General features: G+C 36.2%; 1 protein-coding gene across 1 annotated transcript in view; it reads right to left on the reverse strand.

Annotated features, from left to right (window-relative positions):
• Nucleotides 1-229: 229 nt before the first annotated feature.
• Nucleotides 230-18,315, reverse strand: part of LOC763790 (protogenin B) — an 83,604-nt gene continuing 65,518 nt past the window's right edge. Inside the window, exons 15-19 of the mRNA XM_030997748.1 lie at nucleotides 13,151-13,291; nucleotides 12,142-12,241; nucleotides 11,101-11,287; nucleotides 10,415-10,843; nucleotides 230-9,798 (exon numbers count right to left, since the gene is read on the reverse strand). Coding sequence (XP_030853608.1) covers nucleotides 9,247-9,798; nucleotides 10,415-10,843; nucleotides 11,101-11,287; nucleotides 12,142-12,241; nucleotides 13,151-13,291 — 1,409 coding nt within the window. The 3' untranslated portion in view covers nucleotides 230-9,246. The remainder of the gene's footprint in view (nucleotides 9,799-10,414; nucleotides 10,844-11,100; nucleotides 11,288-12,141; nucleotides 12,242-13,150; nucleotides 13,292-18,315) is intronic.

Genomic DNA, 18,315 nt, shown 5'->3' on the forward strand with positions numbered 1-18,315 from the left:
GCATGAATGAATAATGATTACATAACTTTCATGACCACATATCCAGTATTTCGTCTCCGTGTATTTCAAAATTTGTTCTGCAATGACCTTTATCTGCTCATGCTCAGACTGCAACCGTGAACTGGCTTATATCCTTTATAATTCTTTCTCTCCATCTATTATCACACAATGCATTCACCATCCCAGAATCAAGCAAACTGACATTAATACACAAACAGAGAATAGTTCATAATTGTGAAGTTTGTGTTGTCTTTAATGTACTTCTGAGACAACATCAATACAATTCAATACATAGTGTCATGATGCATTATAAACAATATCTCCATCTTCTTAAAATTACAATGTCATCGTAAAAAATTATCACCTCATATTTTTTCTGAAATTTTCTTCCTTTTTTTTTATTCCGGTGACTGTACAATATAACACTGGAGAGACTTTCAGTATGATACACAAGAGGTAGATGATGTGATACTACAATGTACACACAAAAAACATGACATTCCACCTCATAATAAGGGTCCACATTATAACTGGGTGGACTAAGGACTGGTCAAAGATAACATTTATATTCCATCCCCTTCCCCCCCCCCCCCCCCCAACATCTACAAAAGAAGTAATATATTACCCTTCCATTTGACATGACGTGTGCTTGTTTTGGCTTCATCACTTTAGTGTCTTTCGGATTTTACGCATTTCCTCTTCCTTTTCATTCAAAGATTTAGTTCATATATTTCCGCAGCATTCCGTAATCCATCTTCATAAATCGTAAAAATATTGTGTCAAAACTCCGAAGTGAATACATTTTGAATTTGCTTACAGGTAGGCAGTATTTTTTTCCCTCCTTTTTTTTGGTACTAAAATGTCAGGGTGATATTCTGAAAGCCCCATTTAGATTCAAAATTTCAGATGATCCAACAGTATTACAATGGATGTTGATGGATTCCTGAATAATATGCATTTAATTTGCATACAGTATATATCACAGTAAGATGGAGAAACAAGTGAAAGGATATGCATGTTAAAGGTTAATAACAGAAACAAATTTCACAGAATCCAACCAAACTGACACCGAATGACAGGGACACAAAGATGTTAGACAAAGATGGCAACCAAATATATACAAGGGAAGAAAAGTAGGAAAATAGAGGTAGTCATCCGGACCACATCTTCAAAATGTCAGGTCCCATATGAGCATGCATGTTTTGTGCTTCTCAGAAAGAGATCTTTATTCGCTGCATGATCAACAATAAGTCTTAATATGAAGCCAGTTATTCTTCATGTGGGGTTCCAAAATCAAATGTAAAAAAAAAAAGACTGTTGTTTAATAAGATCAAATATAGACCGGTGCATATGGAATAATGCCAGTAGTCTAGCATTTTCTTATTATGGTCATCTTCCTATGGAGACTTTGCGAGATGGTACACGTTGTGAGTACTTGAAATTATGAAATATGAGAGGTCAAAAGAATCTGTTAAATTTGAATTGTTATCATTTTTTGATGGAAAAGTACAAAAAGAGTACATGCACTCAGTAAAGCATTAGTTTGTTTCTTTTCAAATACACTCAATGTTTTGTTTATTTTTTGTAGGCAGTTTTGGAGACCTCAGAATACCACCCTGATATTGATAGAGCCTTTGAGCTATGATGTCATAATTAATAATCTAAGACCAGTCCTTAATGGAAGTTTATTTCAAAGACATACCAATACTCTTAAACATCAAATTAAAAACAAAGAACTGAACATTAATCTCATCTGTGCAACCACGCTCCTAAACATGACCACCACTTTATAGAAAGGGGATTTAATAAAAATGACAATATGAATGGAAAAGAAAAAGAAGTTTACTATTCATCCAGCAAAAAGAGAGATTTGACATAAATATTCTTTTCTCTGGAGTTCATAAATAACACCTGAATCCTCTCCATTGCACAGATATCTATAATCATTTCTAACAAAATCTGAAATAAATAAAAGATTCTTTTTAATGTAGCAAAGCACCCTATGCAATTAGCTCTTGCAAAATAGAGAAATAAAAACTCTGGATCACAAAATTAGTTATGATAGTATGTTTGTGTGGAAACCTTCAATTTCAATTTTTTTGTTTTGTTTCAGGTCCACATAGGGGAGACAAAATAATAGCCCCCAAAATAACAATATGAATTATTTGCATAATGGATCAATTGCAAATCTTTTACAAATGTTTTTCCAACAATCGTAAGTTTGCTGTTAATACGTATAGACCATTAACCAAGTTTGGCCCACCTGTATGCTAAGATACTGAATATCTAAACATCCTTTTTTATTGTGTATTTGCTGGTCAATTCCTATGAGATCATGACACTTGTACAAGAACTATATTCAAACGATAAATCACCACATTTAAGAAACAATACATGTGAAGAAGAAAACAAAAAAGATATAAGAACACATAGACATTGACATGCATATCACATCTTACATTTACCTTAATGTTCTATTATATTTTACATACACATCTACGAGAAAAAAAAGAAGACCCGTTTTCATTTTTGTGTTTCCCAATTAAATACCATTGGGAACATGAATAGAGAAATATATATATACATACATTATTACATAATACATATACATGTATTTAGACGTAGTCCAAAACATGTCGAGGTATATAGAGAACTCCAGAGGTATTGAAATCTGGTTTTTAATGCCAATACAAGCACTTGCCTGAATCATCTGGACATAAAATGATAAAAACAATCAAAATGTGAATCAAAACAATAAAACATCAATGCTTGACCACTTAAAAATACTCCCGAAGTTCCAGCCTACAATATTTACTATTTGTAATGGATAACTAATTAGTGGTAAAGGGATTTTTTTTTCTTCTCTCGATAAGATCTTTTTAAATAATTAATTTCACAAATTGAAAACAATATTTTCTGATTAATATAAAAGTCAGATGGAAGTAAAATAGGAATAATAATAATTAAAATAAAGGTTACACCCCTGAAAAAGTTTATGATTTTTATGATTTTTTTAAAAGTATAGCTGTCAAATATATCTCATGCCACAGGAGTATAGAATGAAAACAAATTATTCTCAAAACTTTTTTTGTATCGTTTTTAAATCAAGAGCATTCTTCAAAGAACCAACAACCCATTTTCACTTTTTCTTCAAATCTATAACTCTCTCTAAAAAGTATGTGAGCTACGGTCAGGTGGGTTAAGGATATATTTCATGGAAAATATGAATCACTTTTAGTTAGAGGTAGAATTAAAACAAGTTCCACACTGGCAAAATTAATCTGACTAACGGGACATAATGCTGCCATATAACAACGTAATACATGCTTACGATGATCAAACTGGGAATTTCTGATTATTTTGGAGTTACATGTTTTAAAACAGACAAAAGGACAGTACATATGCATCAACTAAAAGGGGAAAACTGTTTGAATACATAAAAAGGGGACACAATATACATGAAAATAAGTTAACAATCTGAAAAATTGGATTGAAGTTCAGCTGATTATAAATTGACGTTATCATTTTCAACTGCAAATCATGATTAAAGTCTAAATCATGATATTATCATTACAGCTGCGTTTAAGAAAATTAAGTAAATAATATAATAAAATCTTGTCATTTGAAAATGAGTAGATTTTTCATCTATGGAAACTTTGGTCAACATGATATAAAACCAAAATAAGTCACAGAAAGAGGAAAACACTTTTACCAATTTCTAACTTTACTTGATAAGGATTGATTATAGGCAATTACGCAACACATTTCTAAACCACAATTTCATACAAAGGCCAAAATGTGGTAGAAATTAAAACAAATACTTGGAAAGGAAGTAAACAAATCAATTTTTGGCACAAAGGGAGTCATAGTGTGACTTTCCTAATAGACACAGGCTTGGTTAGTTTAAATTTAGATATGGCGTACCTGACAACACAAGGGAATTTAAGAAAGAAAAAAATGACTAGCTCTGTAGGTTTGAATTCTTGCAAAAACATATAACACTTAAGATAAAAATGAAAAGTGAAAAATGACTTAAAGCTAGAGCAGGAGTAAGATGAGTATATAATTAGATGGCTTAATACTGGATGAATGGACTAGAAATGATGGTGGTGATATGGAAAGGTTATATTATTGAAAGCCCCAAAATGGGCAAATTTGATCACGATGGCAGCTACATTGACAAAAGAAGAAATGAGTAAAGTTTTACATGTGAACCACATATGCATGTATCAGAATAAATAAAACAACTGTAGAGAAATATAAAGAAAAACTTAACAGCACAACATGAATAACAAATTAAAGTAATTGGGCGAAAGAGGAAAAGTTTACATAACAAAACCATGATGTAAAAATATTTGTATTAAATTCTCTTTTTAACACTGTTTCATAAGTCCCTGAGAACAGTAGGTTTAAGTTTGCAAATGCTACCATCCGTGAACACATCATTTTTTTCTTCTTCTCCCTCTCTCTCTTTTTCTTTATGTATTTACATTTATCGTTACTCTCCTTTTTAAAACACGACTTCCTATGAAGTTTGTACACTTGAGGTAGAACCGGTAAAACTTACATTTTTAATTAATTCTGACATGACTACATAGACTTAAATACATGTGTAAATGTGTTTCTTACCCACACTACGGAAACCAGGTTTATAAACATACTCCATTCCCCGATATCATCTGTACAAATACGAATGACCTGATAACTCCTGTATGATAGACAAGGTCCTTCAATAACACTTCAAATATACTACACAAATATTGCAAATACATCATCAAAGAAAATGCCTTGTAAATCATGTACACAAATGCTGTACTTTTCAAACCTGATTCTATGTATCATGTAACCAATCCAAATAGGGTTTCACTTCTGCCAATGATTTTGATTATATATCCTAGACACCTAAACTCTTTTTGGGCTCGATGAGGATGATGCATGTGCATTTGTGATCATGACATGTCAAGACATATCCTTTTGATTCGCAATATCAACATAAGGAAAAATACCACATGTAATTTTCCGTTTTACTACTTCCAATTTCATACTGACACAACAAATTTTATGGTAATTTACAGATGTATTCAAAAATGGATCTTCAAAAATGACCAAGTATTACATTCACATTCCGGTTTTGAAAGTACATTTCAATGCCCGACTTAACATTTAATACATTTCAAAATAAATCAATTCATATATCTATATCTAAGCAGCTTTCTAGTTTTATTTTTTTGCAAATTTATGTTTGTGCAGCTTTGTATACATAGCAGCATAGAGGAAATATTGAGTTAAACATGATACTCTCTTTTAAATAATGTCCAAGTTAATTCATCCTCTCAGGGAAAATGAACCTAACATTAACAGCACTTCAACCAATCAACATCATGATAGTACAACTTGCTACAGAGAACATTACATCACCAAAATGAAATACCCAGTTAAGAACCTTTTATGAGTTCCGGGTATTAGCCACACAAAATACAGATCGGCATATAGAGCCATACATCGGTGCTCAGTGGTCTACTTCATACAAGAGGTAAAAGAATGTTATGCACCTTAGCTGAACAATTTCATGGCAATCATTTTGAAACACTGCTCCATAACTTGAAACTTTTAGTGAATGTTAGGTCCTTGTTTAAATTTTCAAAAAAGCGATAGTATTAAGTACAACTTACAAAATCTTTTCCTGTTTTCATCATAACTTTAACCCTTCCATAGGCACAAACCCATCCACAACAGTCTTTGATAATCTCTGTTATTTCAGTCAGTTTCTTGTTTTTATACCATTCACTTCATACCGTGTATGGAGTTTATGTCTATGGAGACATCCAATGCAGCATTTCAACTCTCAGGAAAAAATTATTATATTTTACTTTTATTATATAGTAATTGGCAGCATTTAATCAAGTGCAGCTACAACCGGCATAATTTACATCAAAATATAATTTTCTCTCATCCTTGGTTAAACAAACCAACAAGACACAAGACATATAAAGCTGCATATGACTAATTAGGTCTTCCCCTTTCAGATTTCATTTTCTATCAAAATATGGTTAAAAGACCTTAATTAGTATTTAAAGAACATTTCACAGGAAATCATACCTCACCATTTGGCAATAAAACAAAATATACCACTAAATTTGTTATATCATTCAATAACTCAAAATTTAGGGGCAAAGTCCCAGAATAAAAAAAAAAAAATCACAGTATAATGATCCTTCCTGAATCTATAATAAAATAGAACATTTATTAATGTTTTATCTCTATTTACTTGTTCTTCTCTTTGAACAATTCATTTTAACACAAGTAGTGGGGGCTAGGCCATTATTAAATAAAATCATGGAAAGATTGTCTTTCAATAAAAAAGAATTTCACTAGAGATTTTTCTTAAAATATCTTTACTTTGAGTATATGGAAATTATAAGATAAGGGATAGCTGAGTCTTGTTTAAGACCGCAAATGTCTTCACTTATGTAGGAAAATAATTACCTCATCAATTACAAAAGCTAGCAAGAAAGATGACAGGCATTACTTTACAAATTTGATTTTGTTTAATTATTATATCATAATAATATCATAAAATAGCATGCTTTTATGTATATATATATATATAATATATATTTTTTTAAATGTTGATTTTATCAAAATGGACAATTGATATCAAAAGATATCAGTTAATAAATGTAGATGTTTTCAAACTATCCTGACTTGAAATCCAATTCCATAGACTGGAGTTCATACCACATGAAATACAAATGGTAATGTCCCTGCAAATTATGTTAAATGTTATTTTGTTGAATCACCAGCATTTCTCCAATCGTGGGATCTTCATCCCTGGCCTGGCAGCTGTATAACATGATCTACTGTCCAGCTCTTACCCTTTGACATGAATACACTTAATCCTGAATGAGATATATATATATATATATATGAGTTTGGTAGTAGCGACTGAGGTCGACAGGTAAAATGAGGTGTGAGGGTTTATTAAATACCAGATAAGTATTTCCCGAATATAGTAACTCTGCATATTGCACCAATCAATAGCAGAAAGTAGTTATTTTGACCTGACATGAGGCTAACATACAAATCTGGACAACGTTTCTCTCCTCTTCAACGTCGAGAGATAATAAATACAACTTTTATATGAATAAATGCATAGTGTATAGAATCAGTGAAATGTGCTATCTATGTCCTGAGCTGACATGGCTTGTCATTGCGTTTGAGGACTTTTATAAGAGCAGCTGGATGGTTTTCAAGAGTTGCATTTGATATCCTCTGAATTTGTAGTCCTCTGGTCATTTTAATACATGAGGTTGTATGAACTGGCTAGCACATCTAAGCCAGAAATCATCTACGGTTTGGCACTCAGTTAATTTTTTTTTGATATCTTCAAGGATAAGAATACAGTTTGTATGTCTTCATTATAATTGGATATAAAGAATACCCTAGAAATTGGCAGATGAATCTATCCCCTGAAGCATAAAGACACAGTAACGATCCATTTAATGGTGCGTTTGCGTATAAATCATAACAGCTTAAAATCTAACCAAAAGACAAAGCAATTATCTTGATATTCAAAGGTCATTTTGTATCTTGCCGTTATCTTGAATCTTTTTAATTCTACAGGTGGAACAAAACTGAATACCAAATTGACCTTTATGAAATACCTAATGATTATTATAGAAGGTCACTGTTATATAGTGATAAGGTTATGAAGTCATTTAAAATAAATTAGTTTGATTTCACATCTCCAACTCACCCTTTTTTCCCCCAACAACAATTTCTTGTTAACGCATGTGGCTATTTCTATGCCATGCTGCCAAATGTGTGCTTGGGTATTAAATAAACGCAAGTTTGCCCATATGAAATTGTTATGAGAAGAGGACCACAAATGCTGCTAGATCACAGCACCCAGGGTGTGAACATCCTAATCTTAATAGTAGCCAAGTGAAGCAAGATCATTTAAATTTCTTAACACAAAATAAAACTTGTAATTTAGTATCAAACTACAAATAGCTGTAGCTTTATCAGCATGTGACGTATGGATACGGTTCTAAACAGTATAAATCTATTAAACGCAAACAAAGAGAGCACAGAGACAATACATAGCAGCATTCCTGGTATTTCTACCCCTTCCTACCTTAGATTAACCCCCTTTTAATCTTTCTTTCTGCAGCATTAATGCAGCATCAATCCATTTCTTGCACTACTCTTCTCTAATGAATGAACAGTCACACCAAACATGCAAGCTTTGGTATCACAATATATGTATATATATATGTATATATTATATAAGCAGTCATCCACGCATGGCTCGTTACACCACGCCTAGCTTTTGCAGATGACATGTAACGTTTGTTCATATCACGCTACAACTCAATCTTGGTTGAACACAGCATTGCTCAATAAAGGAGAATAAAAAGTAATAATAAAAAAAAAATCAAGAGCGAATGCTGGAGCAATCCAAGAAAGAATAGCTTGGAGCAAAAGAATTTTATCCCATTTTAATAGAGAAAATACATTATCACCATTACTTTGTCATATATAGTCCTCTTTTGTCCATTTTCATCAATATATTACAGACCAGCCTCCACCCCTCCACCTCTAAAAATGAGGGGACTAAAAGGCTCAAGCATCATTTCATCTCTCTTCATTTCAAGAGAGGTTCTTAGACACATAAGGTAATATCCCTGAGATAGGCAAACATAACAAAAAAAGTCTCTTAATCTTCTACGTTGGAGGGCGTCTTGAAGAATATAAACTCACTCCACACCGACCGACCGACCGTTGTCTCTTTGTTTAATAGACTCAGTTGGACAGATGGAGAGAAAGCTGTAGAGATTGTCCAGTTTGCTCACAGTAGATAGAGCCCTGATCATTGAGGGATCATTGAGACAGTGAGCTTCTAGAGCATTGATTCAAGAGTACATTGGAACTGAGCGATGGGTGATGAAGCCCGCCCCTAGAGGTTGAAGCACAGACACAGGGACTCCTGAAATGTTTTATACCCGTCTTCATGTGAGCTCCCTCTGTCTGCTGGTGGGGAACGAGGAATGATCGCAGTGCGAGCGACAGCACGGAGAAGAAGAAGACGTTTCAAAGATGAGGAGGAGGTGAGAGATAGATGATCACAAACAATGCTGAGTTGGTTTCCTTTAGGAATCGGGCATAGACAGTAGAGATGACTCGAGCCGGGCTTCATCACACGTGGAGGTAAATAGTTTGGAGGATTACATGACCCAAGATCACTCAAACCGTACAGGTTGTGATTGTCCTGTTTGGTTCGATTGGTCTCGCTTCGCTGGCGTGTTTTTCAGCCTCCTCTGGACATGACGACGACGACGACGCCTCTGACGGGGGCGGGGTCCATCTCTCCCAAGGATCGACACCGTGCGGGTCCTGAGCCCCGCTGGGAGGAGATCCCCTGCCACAGCTGACAGGCGCTACGTGGTGACCCTGTGCTAATACCCGTTGAGGATCCACGCGACGTGCTGGAGGTAATCTGTGGCTGGTAGGTGTCTGACAGGGCGTGGCTATCCCACCACCGTCAGGAGGTACCCCCGTCCCAGGGCTATGAACTCCTGAGATATGACAATGTCCCTGGGTAGGGGGTATAATACTGGCAGACACTTTAGAGACGGTGGGAGGTAGATGAGTGATACTATCTTGACTGCTGTTCTTCTCACTGTTAGCTTGCCATGAAGCAGTTGATTGTAAAGAGGTTACAGACTTTGTTCCCGAGAGTTCAAGCTGCGAGGTAGATGAATTTGACGGGATTACAATTTCTTGATGCTCAGTACCCTGTAAATACACAAACAAAATAATAAATTAATTTAAATGGTGACCCAAATTCCTGTCTATATTCTGCTATCATTTGGAGTAGAGAAAGAAGTCTTAAGCTTTATAAATGTAATGCTTCCTGGGAGAAATTTCAATTATTTAACATATTTGTGGCTTACACCCAGTAAATAGCCTGGTGGTAGAGTCGCTGCCCGGCAAGCAGTAGATGTGCAGGTTCAAGTCCCGCTGGTTCCAAGATTTTTTCTGACTTGTTTTTCAATACAGATCGATCAATCGATCTTATTTACTGGGTGTAAGCCACAAATATGTTAAATAAGTCTTAAGCTGTAGCAGACAAACGACTCTCTTTCATCAATTGATTAAAATGGGAACAAACTTCTCCATGAACAGCTGTTTCTAGTCATCTTGAATTTGCTACTGGGAAAAATTAAAAGGTACACTGCCAAATATCATTAAAGTTATCTGCAATCAAAACTAGTTTAAAAAAAGGAAAAGCATTTTGACCACTGGCTGGCAAGTGTATGTTTTTTGTAGCATACTGTACTGTGGATTTCTCATACATTACTCACATTAACTGAAATATACACTGTCCAATGTTCAGGCTTGGGAAACTCACCAATTGTGGCATCTCCTGACTATTATATTCCTGAGAGTGATGGAGGAGACCCGATCCATGCGCTGAGCTCCCACTATGGGACGCTGCTTCTTCTACACACCCCTGTAATCTCTCCGGGGGCAGGTGGGGCCAGTAGCCCTCTCTCTTCTGCCAGCCCACCAGTCCTCCTGGCTGGCCATTCATTCTGGGCGGCCCATGACCATTTGCCCTCGGTGGCCCGTGGCCGTTCCCCAAGGGAGGACCGTGTCCGTTTCCCAAGGGCGGTCCGTGGCCGTTTGCCCTAGGTGGTCCATGTTGTCCATTGCCCATGAGAGGCCCATACCCATTGCCTCCGGGAGGACCATGCCCATTCATGATAGGGGCGTGGCCATTGCAATGGGTGTGGTTCCAATTTGGACCATACCCATTCTGAGGATGAGGTGGTGTGCCCTGCAACAAATGACACAAAAAGACATCTTTCATTACCAGCTCCCAGTTTACATCCTTGGAAAAGGCATCTTGTATTCTATAAGAAAGTACATTTCTATATTATGTTGGGAATGCAACCAACTACCTCTTGGATGTTCAAAATACCATCATAATCTGTAAACCCCCAACCCCCTCCCCCAACCCCCTCCCAACCATCTCCCAACACCATCATTCTGAATCAAGACTCCCACCACGTAGCCTAGGATGCAATCACCTACCTCCTTAGTGTTCTCATACTGTGTGAGAACAGGTAGACTGGTATCGCCCATCTCATCGGCGTTGGGTACAGACATGTAGACACGCTGTGAGTTACCATTAGAATGGTAGTGGACGCAGGGACCGCCGTTTGCTGCTGTTCTACAGCTACACTGATCAGGGCGAGCTCTTCTCCTCCAGCACACATGCCTGTTAAATAACAAGTCAAATCAAAATTGAAATTAGTTTAAGTTACAGTAGGTCAAACAATGTCTTCATGAAAATAGCTCAAAATAACATGCAAAAAGATATAAATGTGAATTTATATTTTTGTATTATGAATGAACATCTATGCATTATCTTTTTCTTATTAATGTCTGCATTACACATGAATAATGTTGCTCTCATATTGATCAGACGACCTCCATTCTTTCCAACTTTTGACAAAATTAATCAAGAAACACTGAACATAAAGTACCAAATGTTCAAGCAACAACCACCTATCCTATCAGACAACTTATGTACTGTCCAAATATATATATAAGAGGATTCAATCCTTTTCAAAGTCTGGATCGCGGTCCGCATTTGGACCGCAAGGCATGTCAATCGGGATAATAAGGGAGGCTCTGCTTTTTTCTTAAGATCCTAAAAGGACTGTCAAGGAAAAAGTTACAGAACCCCTGCCATAAGGCTTTTTTGAGACATGACACCCCAAAAAGCACCAGTTAAACATGATTAAATGAGACACTGCATACTTGCCAACATTCAACTGAAATGCATGTCAATTTGACTACACATGTTTCAGTGGGATGGAGTAGACCTTGCACCAGGGGAAAAAATATTTTAAAAATTGGGGGGGGGGGGGGGGGGGGGGGTACTTTACAAGCTTTTCGGGGGCTACTTTATGAAAATAACATTATTTAAATTGTTTTGCATTGAACTCTATGCACATTTTGGAGGGCTCTTTTATGACTTTCGGGGGCTCTTTTGGGCATTTCGAGGGTGAAATTGCCCGAGCCCCATGTATTTTTGTCCCTTTCTTGCACTGATATCGTGATACTAACCTGAATCTGTATGTGATGAGAGCAGTGCAGATACAAATACACACCATAGATAAACAGACTCCTATCAGAATGCCTTGCTTTAGGGTGCCTGATGGAGGAGCTGTATAACAACAAAGTAACAATCAACATTATGAGCATTATGAGCATTATGAGTATCATCATCACCATCATATCACCATCACCATTATCATTATTATTCAGTCAATGAATGAAAATATGTTGTTCAGAGTTATAAAAGATTCTACAAAATCCAATATTACAATCATTGGAATGCTAGGAGACAGGATAGGAAAACTGAATGACTGTGACCACCCTGTTTAATTGGCTTTGGAACTTTAATCATAAGTCTTCTATAAACATAGCAATGAATAGTCTTGTGTTGCTTTCCAAATTACACTGAATTGCCTATAATAATAATAAGAATCTATAAAGCACTTAATACGTAATACCATCCCAAAGCGCGTTAAAGATACTATAAACCATATGCATATATATAAATTAGTAAACTGTATACTAGAACAAGTGAGTAATTAAGAACTGTACAGGAAACATTCACATTTTGCCAAGATATGTGATGACATAACTGAGATCTTTTAAAACCATCGTTCAGAGCTAGTAATTTGGCCAAAATGATTTTAGAATACGAAATAAAACTTTAGTAATTTCTGTCTAAATAATCCTCTAGAAATCTAAGGAATCCAAATTAAAAAATAATTATCCCAGATTGGCATAATGAGAATGATAGAAACCATAGAAACCTCCTAACATTCACAATTTGCCAAGATATGTGATGACATAACTGAGGTCTTTTAAAAATATTGTTCAAAGCTAGTAATTAGGCCAAAATTATGTTTAAATAAGAAATAAATCTTTGCTGATTTCTGTCAAATTATAATCCTCTAGAAATCTAAGGAATCCAAATTAGAAAATAATTATCCCAGATTGACATAATGAGAAAGAAAGATACCATAGAAACTTTCTAGCTTCTTAGAACCGAAGCCTAACTTACGTTTATTGATGTTGACCGGAAGAGTTTGAGCAGCTACAGCATCTGTAGGTGGTCCATCACCAGCCTGGGTACCCGCTCTCACCTTGAAGTAATACTTGGTATCACTAGTCAGACTCTCAATGGTAGACTGATGCATAGAACCTAAACACAGAAAGAAAAAAGAAAAAAAAAGAGTTTTATGATGATGAGCTCTCCTTGGCAAAAGGCCCTGCATGTTTTTCTTTCAATACAATAATTCAATCAACCTGTCTACAACGACCGCCTAAGGGAAACACAAAAAGTGGTCTTTGTAGACAGGTGGTCTTTGTAGACAGGTTCCTTTAGTACATGTTTCATTGAGAAACCATTTTCAAGGGAAACAAAAAATGTGGTCCTTGTAGACAGGTGGTCACTAAAGCAGGTTTGACTGTACTAGAATCATTTCATTACCCATAGAAACCTCATCAAGCATCAATGCTATATTTTGGAGCACCCTGTAGTGATACCCGAGTAATAGCCAGGTACCCATGTACACCTGGGTAGAGAGAGGCAGATGGGGATTACTATCTTGCCTAAGGATTTGAACCCTCAAGCCTTGGGTTAAGAGTAAAGTGAATGAACCACTGTAGAGCGACATCTCCAATTGTGTATATATCAGCAAGTAGAGTCCAACTCCATCAAGAAAAAGTTGAGTTATCAAGGAGAAAATATCATAACCTCAACAAGTTGAAGAAATAGAAGATATCATCTATGCAGGGACAGAATACACTACATGAAGCCAACTAAATCATGTCTCTTTGAAGCACTAACACCACAATATCATCCAAGTAGTAGCACTATAGTTGTGGAAAAGTATGATCAAACCTGATGAATTAGAGAAGAACACTACCCCCCCCCCCCCTGTCCTCCATATCTACTTCAGGAACATCAAATATCATTATACTATTACACTACAGCTCTCTTATAACTTATTCATTTTGTTTACTACGCATTCAATCTATAACGATTTCACATTCATTCACATTCACATGAAAATACATGTTGGAAAAGATGTTATCAAACTTACAAGTATTGTAACACAAGCATAAAAAATGATTACTCTGTGATAAAACCAAGTTAAAGGTAAAGACCAGTATTGGAAACGCCCCAATTTCAAAAAATGAAATGGAAGCTCTCATTACCAATCATGTGAAAGAATATGTTTTGACTAATACATGATGATAAAAAAATTGCTGGGAAACCGCCTACTAATTCATATATTTGGTAAATTTGTTTCTCTCATGGTCTGTGAGAGATATAGGGTAGTCCCATATACATCTTTCTGTGTATAGTGCTTGTAACTTTACGAAGAATGGGCCAAATTTCTTATTATTTTGATGATTCCAGAACCTTGCAGATGCTAGATGCTAGATGATCAACCTTTTCTGATCGATTCCACAACGTTTCTTTCACAATGCAATCGCATGACCATAACTGGTCTTTACCTTTAACCAACTCTTATCAATTGCAAGATATAACGAAAAGTGCTTTTTTCCCAGCACATGAATTTCTTCTAGCATGACTTTTTGTGGAAGATGATACTATAAAAAGTACACTTCACACCAATTTGTTTTGGCGCGATTTGTTGTTGTTGTTGCTGATGAAATTCTCTTAAGTACGACACATAATGAATGCGTAACAATTATCAAAATGAACCAGCCCACGGAATATCATAAAGGAAGAGGGAAACAATAATTCCAGATAGGAATGTTGATAGGCTGAGGATTGGAAGATGAGAGAGCAAGCTACTGAGAAGTCAAGTGGGCAAGAAAAAAAAACTTGACACTGAATAGTTGTTGTGTAGAGGTCATACGAGGTCATGACCCCTAGGTTGCATGGTATGTGACCTCCTGGGACAGGGGAGAGCCTGAGAGAGGCAAGGAGAGTTTCCCACCACCTGTCCGTAGTGTTATAGACCCAGTATGAAGCTGGGGAATGTCTGGTGTGCTAGCTAGCTAGCTAGCTCTGCATTCTTAGATACAGACAACAGTTTATATACATGCACATTGCACTTGCACACTGTCTGCAAGTTGTGCCCACGCCGAGATTTTCTTACACCAGAATTCAATCGGATTTTATACAAACTCCATCAACAAGAGTGAGAATTTATCAAGTCTATTTCTACAAAAACAAAACAGAAATGGTCAAGGAACATAGGACAGATTTACCCTGATTTACATGCAAATCAAGGCATGATTACCAAATCCTAACAACATTCGATCAGGATATTCTCCGTAAAGGGAAAACAAGATAAGGATTCACCTCTTGAAGAGAAATTCCACTCAAACACACACAAGAAAATGCTTTAATACCCAAGATAATGGAATACCTCTGCTGAATCCCGCTCTTCACATTTTGCTTGAAAGTATAACATTTCTGTTTCAAGTTAAGAAAGAAGAAAATGAAACGGTAAAAAATAAAGTTCATTTCCTACTCATCAAACTTTGCGAAGGCTGGTAGGAGAAAAGGTCTTATGGCCCTTCTCCTCGAACACGTGTCCTTCACTTCTGCAAAGTAGCACTTCACATTACCACTTCATAAATCATCTCAAGGCACATATGCTTCTTCGGGTAGGCCTGTGCAGTTTTGTAAACCAAGTTATGGTTTTTGTATCCCGTGGAAAGAAAGCTACAATTCACACAATTATGTATGACAATCAACTTTTGAATGGGTAGAGCTACTGTTTAAAGAGATCCTTTAAAAAAATCCTTGATTTAGCTCATGCTTCAATGATAATTATAAACCTTTAGGTCAGTCAGAAACTCCATGAATTTTACAAGCCGATCGCCTGCCTGATTATCAAGATATTTATGATTGAAAATCGAAATCAAATTTTTCGTTTGCCAAACAGTTTTCATAACACTACAGTCCATTGGGGAAAACGAGTATGGGTAAAACAAGTATGGGGAAAACGAGTATGGTAAAACCGGTCACTCAAAGGTGTTTACTTTTTTGAGGCACTTCATGATCATTTTGAAGCGCAATTTTTTTAGGGCTTCAATATAACACCATATCACAGACACTGATAACACGTAGGGCCATGCATCTCAGATTTAACATTGTTAAACGATCCCTTTAAAGCAGAGTGCCACTAAGTGTCCCATGTTTAGCTGGGGGTAAGAATAAGCTACCAGGCAAGCAAATCATATAGCCTATTCTACTTGTCCGAGAGGAAGATGATCACATGATGATCTCTCCAAATAGAGAAACAATGAACAAAATGAGAAGAAAGAAGAGGATGGAGCCAATGAGAGGAACAATCTTGGCTCTTGACCTTTGTCTAAAGTGGCACAAGGCCAAATTGACCAGTGTCAGTCCGCATGATTCACTTAGTGATCCATTCCATACTTCAGTATGCTAAGATTGAAACTTAATCCACTAGAGGCCGCAGGGAAGCAGAATTCTATCTCAGATCTTATGACGATCACGCGTCATATTGTGCCGTAACAGGACCAAAGTCAGAGGGCAGGAACAGCGCTTCTCTCACAGGAGTGCAGGGGATCAGGGTGAGAGTGGTCCTCACAAACAGGTCAAAACGATTTTTTCTCTTAGGCATGCTGTTAACCAAAATTATTTCCTTCCCTTACAATAATGTTGTTTAACTTTTTGCAGTAGATCCCATTTACAAGATGAGCGAGGAAGGGTGAAGAAAAGTAATAAAGTCAGACAACTAATTACTCATGTATGATTGAATTCTAAGTCCATATTCATATTTTAAAGGCATCGTTTAACAATGCTAAATCTGAGATGCATGACCCTCGTGTTATCAGTGTATGTGATATGGTGTAATATTGGAGCCCTAAAAAAAATGCGCTTCAAAATGATTATGAAGTGCCTCAAAAAAGTAAAAATCTTTGAGTGACCGGTTTTACCATACCGTAATTACCGGTGATTAACCGCACCTTTTTGCCGCCGAAAAAAATTCAAAGTCGGGGGTGCGGTTTATACACGGTACACCAAAGTTTTGATTTATGCCCCTCCACCTGGCGCTATGCCTGGCAATGTCTCCCAGCTCAGTAATCAGTGTGTTGACTCACCACTCGGAAACTACAACAACACTCAAATTTGTCTGTCATCTTGGTTTGAAAGTAATCTTTCTGATAGATTTCAATATGTAGTTGATAAAAATAATTCCTCCAATTTATACAACGTTAATTACGGTACTCATTTTCCCCAGTAGACTGTAGTGTTTACAAAATTTCAGTTTCCAATCATAAATATCTTGATAATCAGACAGGCGATCTGCTTGTAAAAGTCATGGGGTTCCTGACTGACCTAAAGGTTTATAATTATCAAGGCAGCATGAGCTAAGCCAGGATTTTTTTCAGAGTCTGAGACAACGTTAAACTTAAATGTCACAACCACTTTACAGAGTCATAAATATACAAATTATCACTTGATCATAAATCCTGCCAAGGCCTAAAACACACATCATAATAACATTAACTCCTTCAGCAATTTCCTACACTAACAGAATCAACTTCAACCCTGACCTAAATAATCCTGAACCATAACCTAGTAAAAACCATTGCAATCCTGACCTGAACCCTTCATTAACAAATTAAAGCCCAGAAGCTAATGTTGCTGGTGCAAACGTTGGTTCACCCTTGCAACCCGTGTCTAATACCCAAGTCATACCAATGAGACCAACATCAGACCGACATCAGACCCCACAAAATACTGATCTAAATATACACTAAGATGAATAGCCAACATTTTGTCAGGTTGAGTATTAAAGTTTGGAGTCAGTCTTGAGTTCATCTGGAGTTGGTTTAGCGATGTGACTGAAGTATAGGCCTAATTGCCTGGAAAATGGAAATGAAAGCACATCTTTACTCTAGATACAAAAAAAAATACTTAAAATAAATTGTGATGTAAGAAGACTGCTTGGAGTTTGCCATTGACCTTTTCTCCATAGTTAATCCTACAACTGACCTTCTTTCAAAGACCTTTCACCAAAGACCTAACATTTTTTTTAAAAACCTACTCCTGAATACTTATTACATTAGCTATGTCTAGTCTTGTATCTAAGACACTCCATCTGATTCTTTATATCTTTAAAATGCACTTGTTGGGACCAACAACAACAAATATTCAAATTTCCACCAACTATCAAATGGCAAAGCCTTGCTAAAGGACAGTTTGTC

Source organism: Strongylocentrotus purpuratus, unplaced genomic scaffold, assembly GCF_000002235.5.
Source record: "Strongylocentrotus purpuratus isolate Spur 01 unplaced genomic scaffold, Spur_5.0 spur5_contig_858, whole genome shotgun sequence".
Classification (NCBI taxonomy): Eukaryota; Metazoa; Echinodermata; class Echinoidea; order Camarodonta; family Strongylocentrotidae; genus Strongylocentrotus; species Strongylocentrotus purpuratus.